At 36.0% G+C, this 24,619-nt stretch overlaps 1 protein-coding gene across 1 annotated transcript in view; it reads left to right on the top strand.

Annotated features, from left to right (window-relative positions):
- The window catches only part of MACROD2 (mono-ADP ribosylhydrolase 2), a 1,973,048-nt gene that overhangs the window by 1,886,050 nt on the left and 62,379 nt on the right, over nucleotides 1-24,619 (top strand). Inside the window, 1 exon segment of the mRNA XM_063101974.1 lies at nucleotides 11,867-11,944. Coding sequence (XP_062958044.1) covers nucleotides 11,867-11,944 — 78 coding nt within the window.

The following is a 24,619-nucleotide window of genomic DNA, read 5'->3' as shown; positions in this document are numbered from 1 at the left end:
AATAATTAGCAGAGCAGAAGGACAACCTATGAAATTAAGAAAATATTTGCAAACTATACATCTGACAAAGGATTAATATCCAGAGTATATAAAGGACTCAAACAACTATAAAGTAAAAAAAAAAAAAAAAAAAAAAAAAAAAAAAAAAAAACCCACAAATAATCCATTTAAAAAATAGACAAATGAGATGAATAGACATTTTTCAAAGAAAGACATACAAATGGCCAACAGGTACATGAAAAAATGCTTAGCATCACTAATCATCAGAAAAATGAAAATCAAAACCACACTGAGATATCATCTTACCCCAGTTAGACCTGCCATTATTAAAAAGACTAAGAACCACAAATGCTGGTGAGGATGCAGGGAAAGGAGAACTCTCCTACACTGTTGGTGGGATTGTAAATTAGCACAGCCATCATGGAAAACAGTATGGAGCTTCCTCAAACAACTACAGATAGAGCTACCGTACGATCCGGCAATCCCACTACTGGTTATATATCCAAAGGAATGGAAATCATCATGTCGAAGGGATACCTGCACTCCCATGTTCATCACGGCCGTATTTACAATAGGCAAGATTTGGAACCAACCTAAATGTTCACTAACAGATGACTGATAAGGAAAATGATACATGCATACACAGTGAAATACTACTTAGCTACAAAAAAAGATTGAAATTCTGCCATTTGCAGCAACATGGATGAGCTTGGAGAAAATTATGTTAAGTGAAGCAAGCCAGACAAGGAAAGAGAAATACAGCATGTAGGTAGGTAGGTAGGGAGAGCGGGAGGGAGGGAGGGAGGGAGGGAGGGAGGGAGGGAGGGAGGAAGGAAGGAAGGAAGGAAGGAAGGAAGGAAGGAAGGAAGGAAGGAAGGAAGGAAGGAAGGAAGGAAGGAAGGAAGGAAGGAAGGAAGGAAGGAAAAGACAACAATATGTTGAACTTTCAGAAGGAGAGAACAAAACTAAGGATACTAGAGATGGGAGGGAGGGAGGGAGGGGGTTTGGAGAGTGATAAGTTGGGTAAAGGGCATAAAGAAAAATCACAATTTGTAATAATGAATATGCTAATAATAAAAAATTAAAATCAAAATAAAAGAAAGGAGAAACAGGTGAAAATAATTTCAATTATCTGTTTTATTTAACCAATATATTCAAAATACAATAATTGCAAAAGACTAAAATTTGTTAAGCTTTATTCTTAAGGAGCTCTGGCCTGCAGGATTTGATGCAATCAGTAAAGGTATGACCTGGGCTTTTCTTGATTATTTGATATGTTTTTTGTTGTTGTTTTTGGAGGCATGACAAGTTGCAAGGAATTTCAGATTTTTAATAGTAAGATCTAATATATCTAATGTGAAGAATGGGATGCTCTGGAAATGGCTCTTACATCTTCACATACAGATATAGAACTGCTAGAGTCAGCCACTCGCTCACAGACTGTTCCTCACCACGTATGAGGTGCTGCCCTCTCTCGCAGTGGAAAATCTGTGGGCAGTCCATGTGAGGAAACTTATTTAAAAAAATCTTTCTTTAAATAAAAGATGACTTAGATACCAAAAAATGCATACAGATAGGCTCTGTTTACCAAATTAAGTATATTCTAAGGCAATAGTCCTCAAAGAGTGGTTCCTGGAACAGCAGTATTGGTATCACCTGGGAACTTGTTAAACAAGCACATTCTCAGGCCCCACCCCAGACCAGGGGATCTGAAACTCTGGGGTTGGAGTCCAGAAGTCTGTGTGCTAGGAAGCCCTTCAAGGATACCAATGCATGGTGACATTTAAGAAAGGCTGTAGTAAAGAAATGATAAACTGAGGGCAGAGTTTGGAAGAGCAGTGAATGTTTGATGTTTGAAAAAAAATTTTTTTTTTCACTATTCAAATAAGATTCACCATTGACATGGCCAGCCTTTATAGTGCAATTAAAATTTATTTTTACATGCAACGACAAATAAATTTCACAAATGTAATGCTGAGCAAAAGCAACCAGACACAGAAGAGCACGTATTGCCCATAATTTAATTTATGTCAAGTCCCAGCATAGGCACAAATGATAAATGCTGTTAGAAGCTGGAATGGCGATTTTTGGAGTGAGGGTACTGGCTGGAAGGGAAGACAAGGGGGTTTCTAAGATGCCAGGCTTGTTCTGTTTCGTGAGCTGATCCTGGTTATACAGAAGTATAATTTGTGATAATTCATCAAGCTGTACACTGATGAAATTTATACTTTTCTTTATGTATGTTTATATTCAATGAAAAGTTAAGAATTTGAAGTCTTTTGCAAACATTACGAACACAACTTTTTAGGAAAGAGTTCAGTAATATAAGTAACATACACTTTAATTCAGCAATCCTCTGACTCACAGCTGCCCCTTCTAAATAACAAATAGAGATGTCCCTTTAAAATGACCCCCTTAGTACTTCTCCAGGTTAGAGGATAAACACACGGTGCCTTGATTCGCTCCTCTATCCTATTTTAGATTAAGGTCCTTCCGTCCCTCTTGCTCCCAGCTCATTGCCATCCTTTCCTTGTTCTCAGCTGGTTTGGGAGCAATCCCTGACAATTGGTTATTAAATCATTTCCCCCAATAGCCTCAAGTGGGATCCTTCCAAAGAAATCTACATTTTAAAAAGTCCCCAAAGACAGAAGAAGTTTCAAGTCCCAAAAGAAGGAAATGTTCCCCTGGAGATTGTGAAGGACAGGGTGGTCTTATCTGGTGTCCCCTTACGTCTTGCAACATGGCAGCCACCAGCTTCATCTAACGCGGTCGTCCTGATCGCAAGAGTTTTCCTTCCCAGTTACGTAGGGAGCAGTAGGTTGCTGTGGGTGGAGCAAAAGAGCAGGGGATGTGATGTTGGCCTACAGAGATGGGGTGTTCTGGAAAACACTACTAACCTAAAGCTTTTGCTGATTCTATTTGCAATGGTGCTTTATCAGGTAAGTAAGAGCCACAAAATAAGAGGTGATCACAAATGGGTGTTTGAAGATATTCAGTCTTTACATTGTAAACTATTGGAATAAACTACTTCTAATTCTTTTTCATCAGTATTAGAACACCAGAGACTCTTGGCTAATAAACTATTCTTATTATATTTGGGGGAAATTTATTAATGTATTTCTCTACTATAAACAGAACTGATATTCTGCCAATGCATCCTGGTACTGCTGCAAGTATTTTTTTAAATACTGAAATGTTTACATGTGTTTGCCATACGCTGACTTAACTCCCCCCAGCTTGCAAGTGACCCTTTGTATCACCACCCTGCCATTCTAGAGACACCAGCAGGTCTCTAGGACCTTGCCCCAGTTCTGTTGGAAATATCCATTCTGATTGGCCAACACTGATGCCAATTATTGTTTTGAATATCACAGCAGATTCCCTTATCACTGCTTTATCCATGTTTGTACCCTATACAAACACTGATTACTTGGTGCAGTTTAAAGATCAATGAAAATGTGACCCCAGAGAATTGGGATAGGGAAAGGGAACCTCACGTTTAGGGAATATTCCATTTCCAAATCTATTTTGAGACTTGGTTCTGATGTGCAGCAGGGTACCAACCTGAATAGCTAATATTCAAAAGTTAAATAAACCATCCAAATAGCCATATGCACAAATGCATATGTCAGTGTTATGAATTTAATGTTTATATCCTCCCCTAATTCATATGTTGAAGCTCTAACCCCCAACGTGACAGTGTTTGGAGATGAGGCTCTTGGAAGGTAATTGCAGTTAAATGAGGTCATAAGGATGGGGCCTTCGTGATGAGATTAGTGCCTTTATAAGAAAAGGAAGAGAGAGAGAAAGATTTCTCTCAAAGGGCACACACCTAGAGAAAAGCTATCTACAAGCCAGGAAGAGAGCCCGCACCAGAAACCAAACTGGCCTGCATCTTTAGCTTAGACCTTCTGGCCTCTGGGTGTTTAAGGAATAAATATATCTTGTTTAAGCCATCCAGTCTATGGTATTTTGTTACAATAGCCCTAGCAGACTAATAAATAAGTCATTGCATTAGGAAAATCAATTATAACGATTTCCAGAATTCATAATTAAACCTACTCTAAAACAGTAGCAGTTATAAAATCCTCCTGGAAATAGAAAATAACACTTTTAAGTTAATCCTCAGCATACTTCCCAAGGTCCTCATAAAATAACATTTCACAGTATTTTAGCACATTTTAATGCATTTTTTCTCAGTTTATGAGGCAAAACATTGTCCTCATGATACAAATACCTCTATTCATCCCATATCCTGTAATACTAGATGTCACTTGATTTTTTCTACCACCAGGGTCATATTTGAAAATGAAATTTACTGAACTTATTTTATTCTGGATGACCAAGCTGTTCCCCTCTTTAACTTTCTATAAATTCTTTGATCCAGTATCCTTCAGCCTGTGTACAAGTATCACGAGTGCTGCACATTTTGAAATGACTAAAAAGGCGAGTGTTTTTAAAATGGACCTAAAATAATAACGAACCTCTTAAAACAATATTTGTAAAAGGAATTTTTAAAAATGTTTAAAGTACATATGCGCATTAAAGTTAGATGATGAAATTCCAAGAGCCACAAAGTAAGTGAGTTAAATTCAAGTGATGCAAGAGCGATGCACGTCAAGGTTTCCTCAGCTGTTAGGAGAGTCAGGGAATGAGGAAACCTTTTTATCATCCCCAAGCACTGTATCACCCAGGAGGCAACAGCTGTTCAAGCAGTTCCTCTGGAGACTCAAAAACTTCTCTAACAGTCATCCTCTCAAAAAGCTGATTGATTCCTACCATCATAATCTAATACTAATTCTCTCCCAGTGGGTGAAGCTCTTGTGTCAAGCCACCTTAGTGTCTGCTGGCCAAGCTATAAGTGTTTTCCCAGGGCCCATCACACTCACTAATCATCCATGACCCAGATATTAGGGTTATAAGGTACAAAATATAGCAACCTCTTTTCCCAACTTGCCCTCGTTAGGGGGCAGGCACTTTTTCCAGCTTTCCCTAGTTAAAAGTGCATGGTATAAGGGAGCAGCAGACTATAATGGAATAGGGTAAGCATTCACATTTTGCTACTAAGTGGTGGGAGACAGATTAGTGATTATCTTGGCTGTCTTCATTTGGGATTTTCAAAAGCCAATCCCAAGACAAGGTTGTGAGTGCAAATGGTTTATTTGGGAGGTGGTCCCAGGAAGAAAAAGTGAGGCCTGGGGAAGTAGAATAGGGAAGGAAGGACAGCCAGGAGACAGTATTAATGAGCCAGGTTATTGCCAAGGGTAACTGGGGCTCCATTCCTCTGAGGGACGTACAGAACACATTTGGAATCCTCTTCCTGAGAGGTGAGGAAACTGGGGTATTTATCTCCTGAGTCCTCTGGGGTCAGGAGTTGGGATTAACTCCTAGGTACTTGTGGCCCATCCAGTGCAAGAATGCCCTCGGTAAGTCTCAAAGTGGCTCAGCTACTGAAACCATTTGCTGCAATCTCAGGCACAGTCCAAAGGGATGTGGGTCAGGCACTGTCTTCTACAGGGCACAGCTGGCATGGGCTGTTTCTATTGTAGCTACTCTAGCTCCAAAAGAATCTAGCCTCTCTAGATCTCAGAGGTGGGAATGGCCTGGGAAGGAGTAAAAGAAAGAGGAGAGGAGTGAATCCAGTCTTTGGATCTCTGCTACAACAATTTAGGATTTTTTAAGAATGGCCAAAAAATGGGATTCAATTTAAGTGTTCAACAATAAAAACAATAGTAAAATAGCTTGTGGTAGATCCACATGACGAACCATTCTGCAGCCATCCGTATTTTAAATTATATGCAATGGCATGGGAAAAGTTGAAGGGAAAAAAAAATGGAAACAAGCACATGGTTAGGATGAAAGCCCAATTTTATTTTCAGCTGGATGAATTTGTGGATCCTTCTAGGTGTGAGGAACAAATAGGGGCTCAGGAGACGTCATCCGGGTCTTTGAAACTTTCATTAAAATGAGTGACTCCCACAGAAGATCCAAATGCTCATCGTGGCCTCCAGACATGTCCCTTTATACTGCTGGAGAAAAAACACTGAAGTTATGATCCAGCTGGGTGGGTTATGACATAGTCTTTGACGACTTAGTCTTGAAATCCTTGGATCTCAGCAGCAAGAATCCTAGCATCTCAACCACACTTCCACATGCCTGGCTAAAAACAAGCTGGGCCCAGAAACTGAAGCATATATAAACCTGGAGACAGATTCTGTCTACTGCCTCAACTTCTCCATGAAATAAAATAACTGAGAAGTAGTGACCCACTGCAGGCTGTGACTCTGCTCACAGTTAGAGTGGCAAGAGCCCTTATTATTCCTAAGGCTCGGGTCCTCTCAGCAGTAGTCACATTGACCTTTCATTATCAGATTAAATTAAACCAAAGGGTAAATAAGACACTTGTACTCCAGATTTATAGGTAAAGTTTTTAATAGAATTCCAAGCCTATGTACATTTAGAACCACAGCTCCTTTTCATGCCTATGACCTGGCCAGATTTTTTTTTAAGTGGTATCAAGAGAGCCTGCGGTGCGAGGTTCAGCAAGGAGGGTGGGGGGATGGTGGCCAGATCAGAAAAGAATCAGGATGGAGGTCAAGGATACTGAAAGAGCCAAGTCACAGACAGCCCAAAATAAGAGCATATTTGCCTTTGTTTACATTGCCAAAGGGGAAAAATTAACTTGATGGAAAGGGTAATTAAGCATTTCTTTTTCCATCGTGGTCCAGCCTGGCTTCATATCCAGCTGTTCTGTTTTACAAAGATAGCCAGTGTGACTCTGGTGACCCACTGCAGCTCTTCCCCCACTACCAACCTTTATTTTACAAGTAGCAGTAAAAATCTCAGTGAGAACTGTCCAACTCAGGTAGGTGGACCATGAGGGAAGACTAGGAACATATACAGAGAAGTGTTGCCTGGAACAAAGAGATAATTTGAAGAAATCAGCAGATTAGCATGCAAAGTATCTTAGATTTTCTGGCTCAGTTCAACACCCTGCATTCCCAGGTACAGAAACTGGGATTGTGTAAGGTGAATGGATTTCCCCAGAGTTATGATACTTGAAGTTCTAAATCCTGACTCACAACCCCCAGTGAGTGTTCATCCCATCGTAATGACTGATTCTCTTATTTGCTTGCATTTTCAATAACAACCTGCAGAAGAACATTGCCGTCTATGTAGGAACGAGCTGTTTTACACAAGTTTACTGTTTGGAATTTGGAATATGCTTTCTAATAGAAACCAAGTTAGTAGTATGTGATTTTCCCAGCCATGCCTCAAAGACTGTTACTACCTGGATTCTATAACTCTGGGAATGATGGGCCATCTTTTAATGTGGGTTAATGAGAGCATAATGAAGACAGATGACCAACCATAGCTCAGCTGGGCCTCTTAACGCCCAGAGCAATGTCCTGTCTATGGACCTGGTTACCACTCAGGTAAATATAGTTCAGCCTTGTATATCCAGTTTCCCTGGCACCAATGTTGGCTCAGATCATCAGCATCTGAATACTCTGGGAATGTGTTGCAGGGTATATGTTTCCTCTAGAAAGGTATAGCCACTGCAAAGTTTCAATGAGACCACAGTGAGCGGCAGAGACTCTAGTTTATTGTGGGTAAGCACACTGTTCAGATGGAGGAAAAATTACTTTGTCCTAATTGCTTCACATAATAAACCAGAGAGTGTAACAAGCAGGCCAGGATAAATGTTTTGCATGGTATAATCAAATCCATTTACAAGAATTAAAGGAAATCCAGGTAATTGTGTTTCTACACAATGCATCGAGCTCTGGTACTTGTGTAGATTACACATTTCAGAGAAAGAAGAATGCGTAGAGTTTTGTGTATAGCATTCATTTTGTTCTGACCCATTAGAACTTCTATGCCAAAATGACCTCCTGCCACCACTCTAAATAGCAGTCAGAGGCTACCTCTCTTACTCCATGCATTTTGTAGACCTCCTGACTTGAAACTCTCTTCAAAGACAGTTAACCATGCATTCAGTTTTGTACTTTATATTCACCTCTAATTTTAATGCAAAGTGCTTTCTTCCAGCTGGATTGTCCTGCTCATTTATCAAACACATCCTTATATTTTTTGGCTATTTCCTCAAGTCAAATCTACTTTAAGAATTCAAGATTTGCTATCATTGATGAATTTGTGGAATGGGCACCAAGCTCAGTAGCTAATTTCTCAAAACTTGTTCTGAAAATCTTTTGTGAAATGGCAGTGTTGCAGGCATTAGGATATAAATTTTTATAGTTCTTTTTAACCTCGCTGGGGTCATGGATCCCTATATGTATGTAATGGAGGCTATCTCCTCCCAGAAAAATGCACATGGGCATACTTAACACACATTTTGCATATCTGTTCAAAAGGGTTCCCCTAGGGTTAAAATCTTTTATTCTAAGGAGACATCTTAGAAAGAGATAGTATTTATTTTGATTTATAGTTTAGATGTGTTTATTCAAAATTCAATAGCTTCATCACTTAACAGCTGAAGTTCATCTACGTACTGTGTAGATACGTGTAATTGACTGCATTGAAAGTGACCTGCTTTTGGAAGTTCTGTTTTATGGGGTTTTTCATTTTATTTTAATCTATTTTAAATATTCTTTTAAACCTTTTTCAACTTTCTAAATGGGGGTTTTTGGTTTTTTTAATTTATGAAAGTATTTCTTTTTTATTCTTGTTAATCTTAAAAGCACGTCTATCTATAGAACTTTGGCTTAAATATTTGATTTAATATTTTCATTTGAAAAAATTCTTTAAATATGACATTGACCTGAAAGATTCTGAAAGTCAGAATCTACATATAAATTTAATTCCAGTTCTCTGCTATTAAAATAACATTGACTGAATTTCAGAATTAGGTAATAACTGTTTTACATTTTTTGAACATTACCAAATGATAATTTTTAGAATTGAACAAAATGAAAATCCAAGGTGCTGCAAGAATTTAATAAATACGGTTAAACATTTTTCAGGGTAGTTGATAGAACTTACATAGAAATAGTAAGCTCTTTCAGTGACCATATACACCGTGTCTTAGACCATTTGGGCAGCTATAACAAAATACCATAAACTGGGTAGCTTATAAAGAACAGAAATTTATTTCTCACAGTCTGGACACTGAGAATTCCAAGATCAAGGCATCAGCAGTTTCAGTGTCAGGTGAGAGCCCACTTTCTGGTCTACAGATGGTATCTTCTTGCTGCATCCTCACATGGTGAAAGAGGTGAGGGGCTCTCTTGGGCCTCTTTTATAAGGGCACTAATCCCATTTATGACCCCATGACCCAATCACCCCTCTAATGCCTCACCCCCTAATGCCATAACTTTGGGAGTTAGGATTTCAGCATATAAATTTGGGGGGAACACAAACATTTATACCATAACAACTGGATATATTGTCTCTCTCACTCATGAATAGTGATTTCATGTACATATACAGGGCAGATTTCATCACCCCCATGCAGAAAAGCTGCAGAGCCATTTCAAACCCACAACTAAGCATAATGTAATAGGACCCATGATTTAAAATGTACCGGATCACATCCAGTCTTGCTAAAGTTTATTAGGCTGGAAATTCAGATAGCCTTTTTAATAGAGTAACTTCAGTGGAAACAATCTTCCATAGCTACCTCGTTATTTGTGAATGCTGTCATGAGTTTATACTTCTCACCCTACTTTATTGATGTCTGTGGAAGTAGAACTATATCTGGAGAAGAGGCTCACATACAAGACAGTGAACTTGTGGGTTTGATGATGTGTCACACTGACATGAAATCCTTGCCATTACATAAAAACCCGTATACTTGTGTGTAGACATAGAATATAGTCAAATGGCATATTTCTAAGATGCATATTCTTTTATGTATTTTATTTCTAAAATCAGCACACATCTTTATACAATCAGAAGGTGCCTTAGTAATGTTAAAGCCAACTTTCCAAAGAAACTGAAATTAAAGGGGCAATTCATTTGCTAAAGACACAGATTTTGGTGACAAAACAAGTATTGTCCAGTGATTAATTTTTCAAACGCTTTTTACCCCTCTTATGTGAATCATTAGATCATAAACTTGTAAACTCAATGTAAATCACCTCTTAAAAGAAATTTCTTATGAAATATTGGTGCAGAAATATAATGTTCATGTAAGTTAGAAAGAATAATTAATCATTGTTTAGTATAAACGAATAGATTTTAACTACGTGCAAAATCTTGAATAACCTTAAAGTGTTAATGTTGAGAGAAATCAGTGTCAACTATATATCAAATGATACCATTCTCTATAAACAAGTAAAACTAAAACACTTTCAAATTTAAAATTTAGCCTTACCCAGATAGTACCTTTTTCAGTCATTGTTTATTTTCAGTGTTAATGTGGAAAAAAGTATTCAAAGAATTTTTTTCAATCCACAAGTTAGCTCCAAAATTAAAAAGGCATATTTTAATGGGAGCTGGTTGAAAACAATTTGACGTAAGATAACAGTTTGGAAAATGTGTCTATGTTCAGTTTTGCTTCCAAATTTGGACTTTTAAACTTATTGTCAGTCTCAGAAAGAAATAAGAAGCAGTGCAGATAATTAAACATTAGCCTTGGGGGAATTATTTGCAGTTAATTAAAACCATGCACTTCGGGTGTATACTTGCTTCACTGGTTATTAAATTTGAATCATATGTTAACTACCCAGGTTTCTCACTTGTCCATCAAATGTTGCTTTTGGCAGGCTCAAAAGAAAACTTTCCCATAATATTCCAAACTATATTGTTTAAAACTATCTTTCAGTTTTGAGAGAGAGGGAGAGAAGGAGGAAGGAAAGGGAAACAAAGAAAGAATGATTTATTTTAGACTCCATCTGATTTAGCTCTGTTAGGGAGTTCCAGCTCAACTGAGAGATACAAACTCTGTAGAGAACACATGTGTAAGAAATAGAGGTGTCAGTCTGCCATCCTCAGTTTTCTCCACATGCTTATAAGACCAGCTTGTGGCTTTTAGATATCTTTGGATTACCTCCCTTTTAGCTGCATGAAAAATATCCACTAGATTATAAGCTTTATGAGGGCAGAGATTTTGTGTTTTGTTTCCTATTGGCTCCCCATCATCAAGAACAGTGCTTGTCATATAGTTGGCCCTTATTAAATATTTGTAAAATGAATGAAAGCCTTGTTTTCTGTCTTCCTGCTGACCCAACCACAGACTCTTTCCCATGCCTTCTTAAAGAGCCCCCAGAGAGGCCTCAAATATTCCTCAAGGGGCTGCTTGCAATAGTCCATGGTCACAAATCTTTTCAGCTATGTTATTTCCCGTGAAGTATATCCTATAGCAACAAAGATAAGCATGTACTAGTTCCACGTTTAAATGTGCTATATGAGAGAGAGGATGGCACTGGGCGGAACAGGTCTGCTATGGTTCCTGAGGAAGATGAACTTAATTGCCACCAGATTTCAAGCCTCTGTATCTGACTTTTTCAAGGACTCAAGGCTCTCATATGTGAACAACTACAGTAATGGAAGCATAAAGGACATTAAAATTAGATATTCCTTTAATCTTCTCTATTTTGCCTTCTTTTCACATCCTTTTCCACAATTCTAAGACTTTTACTGATGTGTAAAGCCTGCTTATATTTTCTTCGTCGTAGCAGAAAGTAGTCTCAACTACATCTCTACCTTTATGAGCTTTGTGCAGATATCTTATGCAGTACTTTAAGAAAAGCTTATTTATTGACAAAAATACGTATTTTAATGGTTATTTTTTTAAAATAATATACTCTGTTCCCCCAAACATAGATCTATCACGTTAGTGCTGGAAGCTGCTGGATTTCCCAGTTAAAAATGCTGATGAAACGTTTTGCTTGTTTGTTATCAGATTCAGCAAAGGATGACAATACTAAAAAAGACAATGAAGTAACAGATTATTCTGTGTGTGACCAAGATCATCCCAATGGTAAGTTGTGAGATCCTTTTTCATGTTTTTTTTTTTTTCCCATGCTGGGGAATATTGCACTAAAAAAAGAGACAAAAAACAGATTTGAGTTTTTTTAAAAAAAATGGAATTCTGATATTTAATTAGCACTGTATATCAGCTAATTGGTAGCTGCCATCTTTTGATCTCCATAATCCTCATAACTCATTATTTTCGTACCAGGCTGACTTCATTTTTCTTTGTTCATTGTTACCTGTCTGAATTCTATAAGCATCGGGTTTGCAGCTACTGAAATGAATATGTGATAACAATGAGAATAAATATGAGGCATATGGAGAATAAATCCAAGAGATTAAATCTACATATTTTCAGAATACCAAGCAGACAGAATAGAACAAACAGAAATGAAGCAATCTTTTAAAAAATAACAGAAAAAATAGTTTTTCTAATTCAAACCCGTTCCTCTGCCCAAAACATGAGTACCCATTATATTTATAGGCAAAGATAATAAACACTAAAATGAGAACAGACACCTACAGAGACTCATAGAATTTCTGAAGATACATGATAAGAAAAGCCTTTATAAGCATATAAGAAAGTCAAAATCAAGTTATAAGCAAAGTCATCAGAATCAGATTAGCTTTAGCCTTCTTCTTTCACAACCCTAATGCTAGAGAAAAATGGGGTAACATTTCCAGAGCTCTAAAGGACACAGTTTCTATATTTACTAAAGTTATTATTAATGCATGAAGTCAAGAGTAATATTTTCTCAGAAATACAAAGATTAAGAAACTATACCACACAGGTATCCTTTCTGAATAAACTAACAGAAGGCCTGTGCAAAAGGAATGAGTAAAGAAAGAAAGGCAAAATTCAAGACTGAGAAAGGCACAGTTGGAAGGTACTATACACTAAGAGGCTAACGTATGAAAACGTTGAAATAATTATTTTACATAAAATAATTTTTAAATTATTCAAAATTAGTATCAAGAAATTTTACCTAAATATGTTATTTACTTTGAAATTTATAGTATATGTTTAAAACTGAGAATGAAAGCAGAGACTTCTGCTTTAAATAATAAAAGTCTAAATAATTTGGACCATTTCTCTCGCTAGAGACAACTAAACAACCTAAACAAATATATATTATTTGATTATATTATATATTAATATAACATTATATAGTATATTATTATATTATATATAAATATGGAGAGAGAGAAAGACTGTTTGAAAGCATCAGTGAGTTAACAAGATAAGGAAGAATTGTCAAGCTAGATTCTGGGAGAAGATAAATCTCCAGATATGTGAGCCCAGAATTTGGAACTGTTTTGACCTTAGAGCATTTGCTGATCCTGCAAAAGGTGTTAGGAATCCCATTGCTGAAAAGGGCAAGGGGCTCTGACAGACTCCTTGTATTTTGGGTTGACACCCCAAAGATATGTACCCTAGAGGAAGAATGAACCAGCAGTAGACCAGCCTTCTGAAAGTCTGCTGCCTCGCTTCAAATCATCTCAATCCCCAAATTAAATTAAGACCAGCCCAGATTGCCAGTTGCCCCAGGCACCTGAGAAAAACAAATGTAAAACATGTACTAGGGGAAAAAAAGAGTGTTGTAGTCTTCCAATCACTTATATAAATAATTTGTGAAATATAATGTTCAGTACGCACATACAAAAAATGGCCAGAGAAATGAGGAAACAAGGCAACATAAAAAACAAAACAAGAGAGAAAAGAACTAAGCCCATGAGAGCTAAAAATACTATAGTTATAAACAAAAAGTATAAAATAATTATGTTGACTATGTATAAAGAGATAAAAATAAAATTAAAATTTTAACTGAGAACTAGAAATTCAAAACCAAAAATTAGAAGAGAAGGTCTAGAAGTAAAAGATGCTATATCTGAAATTAATAATTCAATTAATGGATTTCTGGTTTAACAACATATTAGACACAGGCAAAAGAGAATCTGTGAACTAGAAGTTAGGTCAGAAGAATATATCTTAAATAAAATCAGTGGAAGAAAAAAGGATGGCAAACACTAAAGAAAGAGAAAGGATGTTGAGGATATAGTGACAAGGTCTATCACAAATGTAGTTGGAGTCCCAGACAAGAAAGAAGAGAGAGTTAAGCAGAAGCAATATATGAAGGAATTATGGTGACAAATTTCCGATATTGATGAAGGACATCAGGCCAAGTGTTCCAAGAGTCCTTTGAACTCCAAACAGGAAAAATAAAAATAAATTCATTCACAACTAGGCCCATCATAGTAAAACTGCTGAAAGTCAGAGATAAACGAATAATCTAAAAACAATCTTCAAACAAACACTTGGACTGAGAGCTGACTTTTCAACTGATGTAATGGAAATGAAAAGGTAATACAACAAAATAGCAGTGAGCCAAGAATTCTAAACCCAGGGGGAAAAAGTATATTTCAAGAATAAAAGTTAATTAAGGACATGGGGACCAAAAAGCAGAAACAGAAATAAAAACAGCATGGTTCAACACCAGAGAATTCTGGTGTTCTACAGGTAGGAAGATATTAATCCCCGATAGAAGGTCAAAGGCAAAAGAAGAAATTAACATCAAGGTTAACGGTAATTATTATATAAGTCAAATTGAATATTGATAGTATAAAATAATGATAATAAAAATAGTAATAATGCCTTGTGGGAGTTAAGATATACATAGCATTAAAGGATATCACAATAATGGCATTTGTTGGGACGAGGTGAATTAAATTTACCCCAGTGGAGTACTGAGGGGTGTATGCATGAGAACTACCAAAGGCTGAGTGAGAACACTAAGAGATTTGAGGGAATGATACCTGGAGTTTGCACAGGGCTGGGAGGAGTGTCTCTTCCCACCAGCCAGACTGGAAAACCTAAAAAATCATAGAGAACTCAGAAGGTTTTTGCCTCTGTAGTGGAGCAAAATAGGCAATAAATTAAATGCTGTACTTCTCCTCCCCGTACACTTGATACAGCTTAAAATCAAGACTTGAAAGGATCAAACTGCTTCTAAGCAACTGAACTCCATCCCAGAATGAAGCTGAAGAATATTTGTAGCAATATAAATATATCGCACACTCTACAAAGTAAAATCAACAAAATTACTAGGCATGCAAAGAAGTATTGGAAGAGAGTTCTCCATACCTCTTTCATGTTTCTGCACATTTTGTGAGCAGGAGCCGTGCTTGTATCCTTGAAAAGAATAATGTCTCCATTCAGATCAAAGAGCAGTCATACTTACTATCCATTATAAAAGATTCAGATTCTCTAAGCTCAAGATTCCCACATAACCAAGAAGTTCTATGACTGCAAAGCACAAGAAACAAAGAAAATTATACTAAGCACATCATAGTCAGCTCAATCAACACCAGCAATAAAGAGAAACATCTCAAAAACAATCAGAAAAAAGACAAGTTACATACAGAGGAAAAAAAGATAAGGATAAGCAAAAGTCTCGTGGGAAACTACAAACTACAATTACATGCAAAAACAAGGATGAATCTTACAAATGTTATGTTAAACTAGAGAAGATACAAAAGCTTATATATTGTACAATTTTGGTTTTGTCGAGTTTAAAAAGCAGGAAAAAATAATTGGCATTCAGAAAGGCATGCTTAGGTGGTTAAACAACAAAGAACATCTATGTAGTGATTACTATGACAGTCGGGATGTTGATTAAACTTTTGACTGTGGAGGAGGTACTGACTCAGAGGGGGTCCTGAGGGGGGCTTCTGAGCTGGTTGGTTATTATAAAAAATATATATATAGAGAGAGAGAGAGAAATAGAGAGAGAGAGAATTTGCTTTTGGTTATTCAATCAAGCTCTATATGTTTTCTGTGTACTTTCCTATATGGTGTATGTTTCAATTTTATAAAATGGTTAAAAGAGGAAGGAAGGGAGGAAATGAGGAAGAGAATGAAGAAAGGAGGAAAGAAATGAACTACCAACGGCAGGGTTCATAAGACAAAGATCACGGTGGGAGCTGGGAGAGTTGCATATAAGGCTGATTTCCGTCAAGTCATCAAGGCAATGCAAAAACTGAAAATCCTACTGTGTGATGGATTCTGAAAATATAAGCTGGCTTTAGGAATATCTTTGAAAATTGTATAATAATCACAAATAGAATTAAATCACACTAGAATTAAAAGAAGATACCTTACTTTCTAAATTTCCCAAAAAGATTATACCAAACTTGAGAGTATATTCTCAAATAATAATAAAAATTATGACAGTACTTAAAAAGTTCATGGAAATATTTATATAACCTTTTAATTCTATTTTTCCACAAACTTTTTGAAGTATCCACATAGCAAGCAGTATAACAAAAGTACAGTGTATCAAATAAGAAGACAGAAACACAAGCAAATAATTACGACAGGAATTATAATTAGCTTCCATTATTAAGTGTAAAACCTCTCAGGTGGAGATAAATTGATTAAAATTATTAAGCTTTAAAAATATAAAGTTAGAAAGATTTAGAACATCAAAAGAAAACATAAAAAAACTGCTTTAGAATCTATCCAGTTAGAATTCTAGCAAAGAGTCTCAAGTGAGAAAGAGTTGGTCATTTTATATTGATAATAATTCAAATCTCTGATTAAATATAACAGTGATGGGTCTTTATGTGTCAGACAATATGTCAAGATACAGTGCAAATAAAAACTTGTCAGAAATGTAATGGGAAATTCACAGATACAATATTATCAGTCAATGACGGAACAAATAGACTAAAAATGACATAGAATGTTTGAAAACTGTGATGAACAGTGTAGCACTGCTGTAGAAACTGGCAGGCTGATCAATGAAACAGACCGAAGAGTAGAGAAATAGACCCAACTAGGATTTCAGTACATATTCTGGCTGACATTTCAAAAACAGATGACTCAATAAATGGCATTAAGACAACTCGTTGGCCATTTGAAAAAATAAGTTGAAACCCAACATCATTTCTTACACCACCATAAATTCCAGCAGGAGCCAAGAGGAAATGTAAAAATAAAACTGTAAGGATACTAGACTAAAAGAAGAAAAAAACAAAAACAAAGGCTATTATTCAGCACTGAAAAGAAATGTGCTATCAAGCCGCGAAAAGACATGGAGGAAATTGATGTGCATATTACTAAGTGAAAGAAACCAATCTGGAAAAGCTACGTACTGTATGATTCCAATTATATGACATTCTGGAAAAGGCAAAACTATGAATAAAATAAATAGATCAGTGGTTGCCAGGGACTGGGGGGCTTGGGGAGAAGTAATGAGTAGGAGCACACAGATATTGGGGGCAGTGAAACTACTCTGTATGAAGCAAACATGGTAGATACATGTCATTATACATTTGTCCAAACCCATAGAATATAGAATACCAAGAATGAACCCTGATGTAAGCTATGAACTGTGGGTAATAATGATATGTCGATGTGGATTCATCAGTTTGTCAGCAATGTGTACCACTGTGCTGGGGGAGGTTGATAACATGGGAGGCTGTGCTTCATAGTGGGTAGGATGTGTGGACTATCTCTGTATCTTCCTCTCAATTTTACAGTGAACCTAAAACTGTTCTAAAAAATAGTCTTTTTAAAAAAATCAAAGTCAATTTTTAAAATAGGGACTGCTTTTTGAACTGTGAATATGTATGTGCAGACATGATTGTAGGCACATATGTTGTAAAATACAGGCATACATGTATATAAATGTAATATATGTGTGTATGCATATGTCATTGTATGTCATATAAGAGGGAAATCACTAAATCTCAATATATAAATTTGGACATGATAAATAAAAGTTAAATCAAATTCTACAGAGAAACTACTGGGAAAGATATTCTCACCTAAATGACAGAGAGCTAATTTTCTTATTTGAAAAAGAAATCTCATAAATCAATAAGACAAAAAAAAAAAAAAAAAAACCCAAGAAAAAAATGGATAAAGAACTCCATTATAATTCACAAAAAAAGAAATACAGTTACTATGAATATAAAGATGTCCTGTTCTTTATTCTTAAAGAAATGGAAATAAAACAGGAGTGTGATATCTTTTCTTTTTGAATATCAGATAAGTTTAAGTAGAATTGATACGCAAAATTGGTTTCCAAACACTCTCACAGACCTGGTGGGAGGCTAAAGGGCACAACTTCCTCATCAGCAATTTTGGCAAAACCTAATAAAAGGTAAAATGTTCATACTTTAACGGAATAATTATGCTTTATGAATTTATACTAAGGAAATACCCACCAAGAGTATGGAGATATTTATTCACAAAAAAATTCATTGCAACATTGTGTTTAATGGCAGAAAAAAATTGGAAACATCCAACAGTTCATCCATAACATGTAATATTATGCATGTATTCAACATAAGATTTCTGGGGGAAATTGTAATGACAGTGGACAATGCTTATAAAAATATGAAATAAAAAAACAGGAATCAAAGTGTAAATATATTTCGATTCCAGGATATATTTGCATATTTGTTTATATGTCTATGTATGTGTGTATGTGTCTGTATACACATATATACAGGCACATACACACAGAAATTAGTATGTATACATATGCATATAACCATATATATATACATACACATACACACAAGAGAAAGATGGCAATTCATCATATTAAAAGTAGCCATCCCTTAGTTGCAAAATCATCCATAATTCTCAATGCTTGTATGTATTTTTCAGTGTATCTATAAGGAAATAGCATTTTTTAACTATAAGAAAAATAACTTTAGAAATAATTTACATTATTTTATTAGTTTTATCGGCCTAGGAAAAAACCAAGGACGTCTAGAAGATAATCAAAACTAATCTAGGTTTAACTTGTGCTCTTAATCTGGTATATTTTTAGACATAGTAAAAGTAAAATTTAGAGTATTATCAGCAATCAAGTTTCCAGTTTAACAAAAAGACTCACTTCCCATTATCACTTTAAGACAAGCGTCAAAGAAACAATGTCTTTGTTCTTAGGAAAATATGATCATCTAATAATCTCTAAACAGTAAAACTAATTTTATTAATTTTATTATAACTCACTTATTTACAAAGTGAGTTTGGGCTTATCCCCTAGAAATGCTTAATTACAGACTGATGTCCCCAGACCAATTTTTTATGCAAATTAATTAAATTTAAAGCGTTAACTTGAACCAAACTTAATTACCAGGGCTCCAAGAAACCATCACATGTTCTGTTCCTAAAGAAAAGTGGATTAATTTTTGGATTATCTGTTCTAATGGTCCCCTCCCATTAATATGGATGATTGAGTTCACTGTATGAAAAATACCTATATAAACTGTGGAATCCTTTGTGTCCTTTTGTTTCCTCTACCAGGAGGGATTAGGGCAGAAGACAGTGGAGGGAATTCAAGTAGGCCAAATGTGGAGAAGCGAACATAAAGCTTGCCCCCATGGGGCCAAGAAAGCAAGATGAAATGTGTGACATCTGAGTGCACTGAGGAGAAAGGCAGATGGGCTAGAGACTCCTAGAGTCGTCATTGACACACAGCAGGCTTGCGTGCGGGGCAGGGAACTCACACGTACCTTGTCTTTGCGAAATATGCCAAATCCTGGCTTGGCTCAGGAATGAATGAACATGATCATTCTTGAATTTCATGGCTGGGCATCTCATTTCTCCCTCTCATTTTTCACTAACTTTGTTTTAGAAAAATGGGAGAGAAGAAAAAAAATGTATTTCTATTGCAAGAAAAGATTACCAAAATATATAAAGCACACAGGTGAAATAGGTCAGACAAGTAAAGAGAGAAGGGAGAGAAATACTTCAAAAAAGCTTTGAAATGGCCTTTTATTCTCAAAGTAAATTGTCAAGTCTTTATATATAAGTCACCAAAAATCCCTGGTATTCATCAACAGCCTCAGGTTGCCAACCTCAAGCAGTCCCACCTTATCAGCAGGGCCCCAGGCCTTGTTAAATGGAGATCTTCCCACTCCTGATTGAATTCCTCTGAAAATTTACCAAGTGGAGCCCTGGAACTAGGGGACACACAGGAATACAGGTTGGCTGCTGCTATTCTCTGAATGCTCTACTCTTTCCCTTCATTGTCCAGACAAAGCCAGATTACAAATAATGGGGTCATTAAAGGTCCCAGCAATGACCTGGTGTGATGGTCAGTTCTCCATATCAGCAGTAATAGCAAATGGGGCTCATCCAATAAACAGTGAAGGTTTCCTCTCAATATCATCTACCTAATAAACAAACGTCAATGTGACTGGAAACTTCACCAGAAGACACAGGAACCTAGGCGATTACCTAGTTCCACAGCCTTTTTTTTTTTTTTTTTTTCTGGCATAGATGATTAAATTGAAGCCCAAGGAGGTTGTGATTTACCTAAAACCATTCCAAGGTTCTTTGCAACAAACAGAGTAAATGAAGTGCTACATAACATGAGGCACTTACTTCGTTAAAGCATGCAAGGAAAAGTAAGTTATAGTCCCAAATGACTATTTACAGACTCTATTATACATGACTACTATAATAGAGGGCCAATTAAATAGGCGTTTATTGATGACTCCTTATTAGTAAGAGCTGTCAAGGAAAATATAAACAAACAAAATTTCTATCTTCACAATGCTCATAATCTAGTAAAAGAGACAAATACAGATATAACTATATTACAGTGCAAAAGGTGAATAATAAATACATGAATGAGCAAAGGAACTCAGAAAGCAAAGATGTGAACATAATCAATCCTGCCTTGTGATTCAGAGAATTCAACACAAAAAAGGTAAGTTGGCAGCTTAGTTTTGAAAGATGAGGATAATTTTACTATGTAGGAAAGGAGAAAAAAGGTTGTGTCAGCCACTGGGAACACATGCTAAGTGGAGCAAAGACAAGAAAGTAATATGTTCAGAAAATGGTGAGTAGGTTGGTATATGATGAGTGCAGGCAATCACAGGTGATTTGGCCAAAGACACACAAGAAAAGGACATTCAAGAAAAAAGAGGTACTCAGATATACATCTCAAATGTCTTTTAGAGTTCAAGTAAGAATAGAGACCGAGAAAAAGTAATTGGATTTGGTTAAAAACATGCACACACACACACACCATGTAGCTAGAATTTTTTCTTCTATAATATCAGTGAGAGTATTTTTCTTTATTTTTAAACTAAAATTATTAAATTATAGAATATGCAATTGTTATAAAATATGAACTACAGGTTAGCAAAATAAAAATCCTATAAATCAAAATCTAATCCACCATGCAAAGATAATCAGTGTTAACATTTGAGATACAGTCTTCCAGTTTTTGTCCCTGCTAACATAATGTGTAATGTGTATGTAGTTAAAAAATAATGAAATCATATTCTACCTTCCACAATTTTTTAAACCTCATAATATGTTATTTAGCGGTTACCCACACATAAAGTGCTACTGCTTAGACTTCCTATAATTCTTAGAATAGAAATTCTGTCACTGTTTTCTGTTCTCTCTATCATTTCACATTTAATTTTGCTCACTACTTTTGCTTTCTTAGTGAATTTTCACTCAGAGTTTGATATCTAAAACATTGATTTATCTATAGTGTTTATTTTTTTATGACATCCATTAATACTATCATTGTATCATTAGGTTTGTAGATTTTTTTTCTTTTCTTATTGTCTTAATTTCCTGTTCATTCAAACCATCTTTTCATTTTCTTATTCATTAATTTTCATATTTCATTACAAACACAAAGACACTTTTCATATCTTTTGTTTTTCTGAATATACTTATATGAAATTATTTTCCCTTAACATAATTCTCTTATATTATGTTTTCATTTTTAAGTCCCCTCTTGGATAGCTATTCAGGCAAGACGTTTGCCAGGAGACAAACTGAAAATAGTCTCCCATTCTGGTGTCCATCTGGTATTTATCAATAGCATATCTGGAATGCAAAACCTGTGGCTCTAGTTTTATCAGAAGTGGGGTTGATATTCTCCCATCCTATTTCTAGAGGTTGATTTTATAAACTTGACTTTAGAATTTTACATATATCCCTGTTATATTTCATCTTGTTTTATTTAGTCTGTTGAGAGTATTTCAGTCTTGATTTTGTTGTCCAGTATATTAGTTATTTCTCTCAGTTTCCTGTCATCTAAAAATCTGCCAGAAGTGATTTTTTTTCAAAAAGTTGGAACTCTGTTTCACATCTTACTAGAAAGAAAATTTTCCATATATAATGCCTGTGTTCCTGCAACCATTTGCATTTTGAGGACAAGCACTCGATCTGTCTTATTTAAGATTTACTCTCAGCACCTGACATACCTACCATTTAGTGGCACTTGATATGTTGTACAATGAATGGTAGTGTGGTCATAATCACTCTATACCCAAAAGTGATAAGGGTGAAAACTGGGATTGCAGGAAAGATTTTGTATTGCTTTCTATCCCATATTAAAAGAATTTTGTGATCAGTAGTAGCATGACATAGTCTAAAGAATCAAGGGCACAAATGGAATTCTTATGTTTCTTCAGCAGGAGTGTAAAATGGAACAAATTCTTTAGAACACTTTTGCAGGATCTAGTAAAGCTAAATATATGTGTTTCCTAATACTTAGCAATTTCATTTCTCTGTTCATACTCAAGTAATATGAATACATGTGACCACCAAAAGACAGATACAAGAATGTGTTTAGCAGTGTTATTCATAATAGCTCCAAACTGAAAACAATTCAACACACCTATGGCATAGTATATTCAGACGGTGGAATAGTACATATCAATGAACAAGAATAAACGATTGATGCTGAGAGCAACTGGGGTTAATCTCACAAACCACATGTATATAAAAAAAAGTAAACAACAAGAGAGCATATACTGTATGTTCTGTATATATGATTTTCAAAAACAGACAAAACTGTTGCCTGTTGGGAGTATCAACAGGAGGAAGTCACCGGTGCTAGAAATGTTCTTGATCTGGATGGCAATTACACAGGAAGTTGTATGTGTGTATATGTAAAGATACATCAGTGTTTTCACTGAAGATTTGTGCATTTTATTATATGGAAGAAGACTTCAATTTAAAAAATTAACAGGCAAAATAAAGGTATTCCCAAGCCAAAAAAAAAAAAAAAAAAAAGAGGGTTTGTGGTCAGATGGACTTAGTCATAAATTTTGAAAGCAGAATGGGGATCACAATACTTATTTTTCTGGGCTAATGTGATAATTAGAGATAACACATGTGAAGTGTAGGCAAAGTCTGGCATTATTTATGGGATCAATAATTTGCAGATACACTTACGTTCTCTAAGCCAGTGCTTCTTAAGCCTTAACGTACACACAAATCACACAGAGATCTTGTTAAAGTGCAGACTCTAACTCTCCAGGTCTGGAATGAGGCCTAAAATTCTGCATTTTTGAAAAGCACCCATGTAATTCCAATGTTTCTTGTCCATGGACCATACTTTGAGTAGCAATGGGGAGAAATGGAGATGAGTGGGGTTTATCAGCAGGGAAAAGATCTTGATAAAATTCCTGTTTTTAAAGGAATGCGTCCCTGAATGAGGAAAGGGAGAAAAGGAATGGAAAGTGGGAAAAGAGAAATAATTTGCGGAATCTTCAAGACTTGGCATTTCATTGAAGTTTAGGACAAGCTGTTTTATAAAAGACAGCTTGAGGTCTCTAGATTCAATGATTTGATAGACAAATAAGGCCTTAGTTTTAAGTATTTTATCAGATCCTTTTGATTAAAATTGAGCTCAGGAGGAATGAATGTCATAAAAAAAAACTTTTTTTTTCCAGTGTGGTTCACGCTAGCACAGAATAAATCAAGGGGAAATGGTATAGTGGGCAGTTTAAGACTAGTTGTATCAGAAAAAGCTATGAGATGAGGGATTTCATAAGTCAACTTTGTTGCAGTAATAAATAGCCCCAAAAGTCTCATTGGCTTTCACAAACAAACTTTTGTTGTGTCTCTGCTTGGCACTGCTTGGCTCTGTTGCACATGTTTTCAATCCGGGCTGTAGGATGAAGGAACATGCTCTATTAAGAGCAAGAGAGCTAGAGGAAACATGCAAGGGATCTTTAAGCTTCCGCTCAGGTGAAGTACGCATCATGTCTGTTCCAGGGACATTTTCTAAACCAAGTCAAAGGAACAGGCCTGGTTTCTACGGAGTGGGAACATACCTGTCCCACAGGGGTCACTGCAGGTCACATAGCTACAGACAGAGAAATGTAATCCTCTTGCAGAAAGAAATAGGGACAAGTTGGAACAATAATGCTACCCAGCACAGGAATATACCCAAGCAAAGAGCCCAGGCTCTTCTGCATCCCCTTCATGCCTATAACAACCCTAGCTCTGGGTTTTAAGTCAACAGTTAAATTATCCTCAGCAGAAAATCTTTCATTAGCATGAGGTAAATGGACAGATTTCAATTTCCTCTCTTAATGAGCACTTAAATGTTCTAAACTCTACAGGGGAGGAGAGGGAGCGAAGCCAGGGGGTGTGGACGGAAAACCATTACTACATAATCAGCCTCAGAGTAATCAAGAGTTGGCTGAATGCTCTCCTGACCTTTGCTATATTTAGTACTTGTCTTAAGAGGAAGGTTGATCTGTTATCCCACCCAATCCCCATGTGTTCACATTACTCAAGTTTTTTAATGCTTTTCTGATGGAAGAATGAAAGTACAAGTAGTATTTTAATTTTCCAGGAAAACTCAATACAGGAAATAGACCTTAAAAGGAAATT

This window comes from Cynocephalus volans, chromosome 1 (assembly GCF_027409185.1).
Source record: "Cynocephalus volans isolate mCynVol1 chromosome 1, mCynVol1.pri, whole genome shotgun sequence".
NCBI lineage: Eukaryota > Metazoa > Chordata > Mammalia > Dermoptera > Cynocephalidae > Cynocephalus > Cynocephalus volans.
Note: the sequence above shows the minus strand (reverse complement) of the source record. Positions and strands in the feature narration are given on the sequence as shown.